The sequence below is a fragment of the Pristiophorus japonicus genome, chromosome 12, assembly GCF_044704955.1.
Source record: "Pristiophorus japonicus isolate sPriJap1 chromosome 12, sPriJap1.hap1, whole genome shotgun sequence".
NCBI classification, from domain to species: domain Eukaryota; kingdom Metazoa; phylum Chordata; class Chondrichthyes; family Pristiophoridae; genus Pristiophorus; species Pristiophorus japonicus.
Genome location: NC_091988.1, coordinates 127,296,612 through 127,298,665, shown reverse-complemented (window position 1 = coordinate 127,298,665; position 2,054 = coordinate 127,296,612). Strand labels below are relative to the sequence as shown.

Below are 2,054 nucleotides of genomic sequence, written 5' to 3'. Positions count from 1 at the left end.
GTGCTCCCTCAGCACTGCACTAGGGTCAGCCTAGCTTTTTGTGCTCTAGTCTCTGCAATGGGACTTGAAACCACAACCTACTCGCTCTGAGTTAAGGGGGCTACCCACTGAGACACTCCACTTTTCTGTTGAATTGATTTTGCTCTCCTGCTTGAACTCCCTCCCCCTGCATTAACTGCAGAGGCTGCACAACCTCCCTTCCAAACACCTGAGCACAATGTTCTTAATTTCTGAACCTGGTGTTTAAAAGATGGCTGGAGATTTCCTGGTCTACACCACCCACCTGAACCACACCCTCCAGGCTCATGGATCTGTCATTGTGCGAACTAATGGAGCTGTCGTTTCCATTGAGTGCCGCTATTATAGGTAACCATCGAGTTAATGAAAACTCAATCTAACGCATGTTCTCTGACTCTCTCCTAAAATGGCTCCCTTGTCTTTCCAGGAGGGGCAATGTGAGCAGTAACCCGATCAAGCCCACCTGGATCCCGTTCAGGTCCATCAAGTCTGGACAAGGGCATCTGTCATTCTCTCTGCGCCGAATGGCTGGTATGTGTTGGGTGGATGGGGAGTGATTTCCTGTCACCCACTGGAAGTTGCAGTCACTGTCTCCAACCCTTGTCCTCTTGTCCTTCAGATGACTGGCTTACAGCTCACACCTCGACTGTCTACTACCTGGGCGACCTCATTCACATTGAGGCCTCTGTTTCAATGACCAACCACATGCTCCTGAAGCTCTACATTGACCGCTGCGTCGCTACGTTGAGCCCAGACAAGGACTCCACCCCAAGTTACAGCATCATTGACAAAAATGGGTAAGGAGTTCTCTGCTTTCTCCAGCTGGTCCCGTCTCTATGGCTTTACTTGATTCACTCCATGGCCCATGTTTTAATCTTCCTTCAGTTGCCTCCTGGACAGCAAAGCTGAGGACTCCTTCTCAACCTTCGTGTTGCCAAGAGACGAGCGTGAGCTGGACAAGCTCCACTTTGACCTGGATGCATTCCGCTTCTTTGGTGTGGCTGTTCCTTGGTAAGAGGAAGCTGCCCATTGGGTTCTCCATGTTGGGACGGAGTCACTGAATAACGGCTGGTGTTGAATGTGTCCCTCAGATTTTCCTCACCTGTCACCTGAAGGTTGCTGCAGTGGATTGGAGAGATTCTATGAGCAAAGCTTGTACTTTCCAGAAGCTGCAGAATGTGTAAGTTCCCCCTCTCTCCCTCAGGGATGTGTTGTGTGGAGAAGTGATGCCCAACCTGATTGTTGCACTGATTGTCTTGTTTAGCTGGGCCCCATTGGAAGGATCGAACAATGACGTTTGCGCCTGTTGTCAGTTAGGTGACTGCGGTGCCACGAGGGATTTGGGCTTTCCTTGCAGAGGAAGGAGGGACCTTGTACCTGAAGCTGGTAGGACATTGATCCTCTAGATGTTGGAGGTCCCCCTTTACCCTCTCTAACTGGAATGTTTGATATTACAGGGAGTGATGCTGAATTGAAGTGGGAGGGTGAGGCCTCACTTGGACCCCTGGTCATTCTGGACACTGATGTGACCGACCTGGCAACTGAGTCCCTTAATGAGGTTGGGAAACGGATGCAGGAGAGGTCTCCAGAGGGTGAGTGGGCCCACTGCTAGTTTCCATTTCCTCCACAGTATTTCCTTCAGTAACCATTGTTTTCTCATTGCTCTTTAGGTGTGGAGTCTGAGGTGGTCCTGATGGTCGCCCTGACTGACAGCTGTCTCTCTGAGCTCTGCTGCTTTGATGGCCTTGTTCCTGTACAGGAAACACAAGGAAATGCAGTTCAACCAGTTATCAAATGATCAATAAAGTAGTGATTACATGTACCATGTGCCTGGTTGCTCATTTGTCACTGTCTATCTCCTGCCTACACATGTAGAATGGAGCTGTTTACAATCAGCAACCCTCTCTGCTGTGTGTTGGTGTAACTGGTCCAGGTAACTTGTGTGATAATGACTGGGAAAAGCTTATCCTGGGATGGGTTGTGACTATGGTAACTGCCCAGCCTTCATTGTGCAGGTCCATGAGCTCCAGATGAAT

The 2,054-nt window shown here is 49.8% G+C and overlaps 1 protein-coding gene across 1 annotated transcript; it reads left to right on the top strand.

The window, feature by feature from the left end:
- The first annotated feature begins 250 nt into the window (after nucleotides 1-250).
- LOC139276860 (zona pellucida sperm-binding protein 3-like) lies at nucleotides 251-1,816 on the top strand. Its single transcript, XM_070894858.1, has 7 exons — nucleotides 251-366; nucleotides 446-549; nucleotides 638-815; nucleotides 904-1,029; nucleotides 1,223-1,326; nucleotides 1,476-1,610; nucleotides 1,689-1,816. Exons 1-7 carry the CDS (start codon nucleotides 251-253, stop codon nucleotides 1,814-1,816), a joined length of 891 nt encoding a protein of 296 aa, XP_070750959.1.
- The last annotated feature ends 238 nt before the right edge of the window (nucleotides 1,817-2,054 follow it).

What these genes read in the sequence shown, in the direction of transcription:
- LOC139276860 (XM_070894858.1), top strand. Translation starts at nt 251, where the DNA reads ATGGCTGGAGATTTCCTGGTCTACACCACCCACCTGAACCACACCCTC. An exon ending in ATTGAGTGCCGCTATTATAG is followed by an intron (nt 367 to 445) that starts GTAACCATCGAG and finishes TTGTCTTTCCAG; the next exon opens with GAGGGGCAATGTGAGCAGTA. An exon ending in AGCATCATTGACAAAAATGG is followed by an intron (nt 816 to 903) that starts GTAAGGAGTTCT and finishes ATCTTCCTTCAG; the next exon opens with TTGCCTCCTGGACAGCAAAG.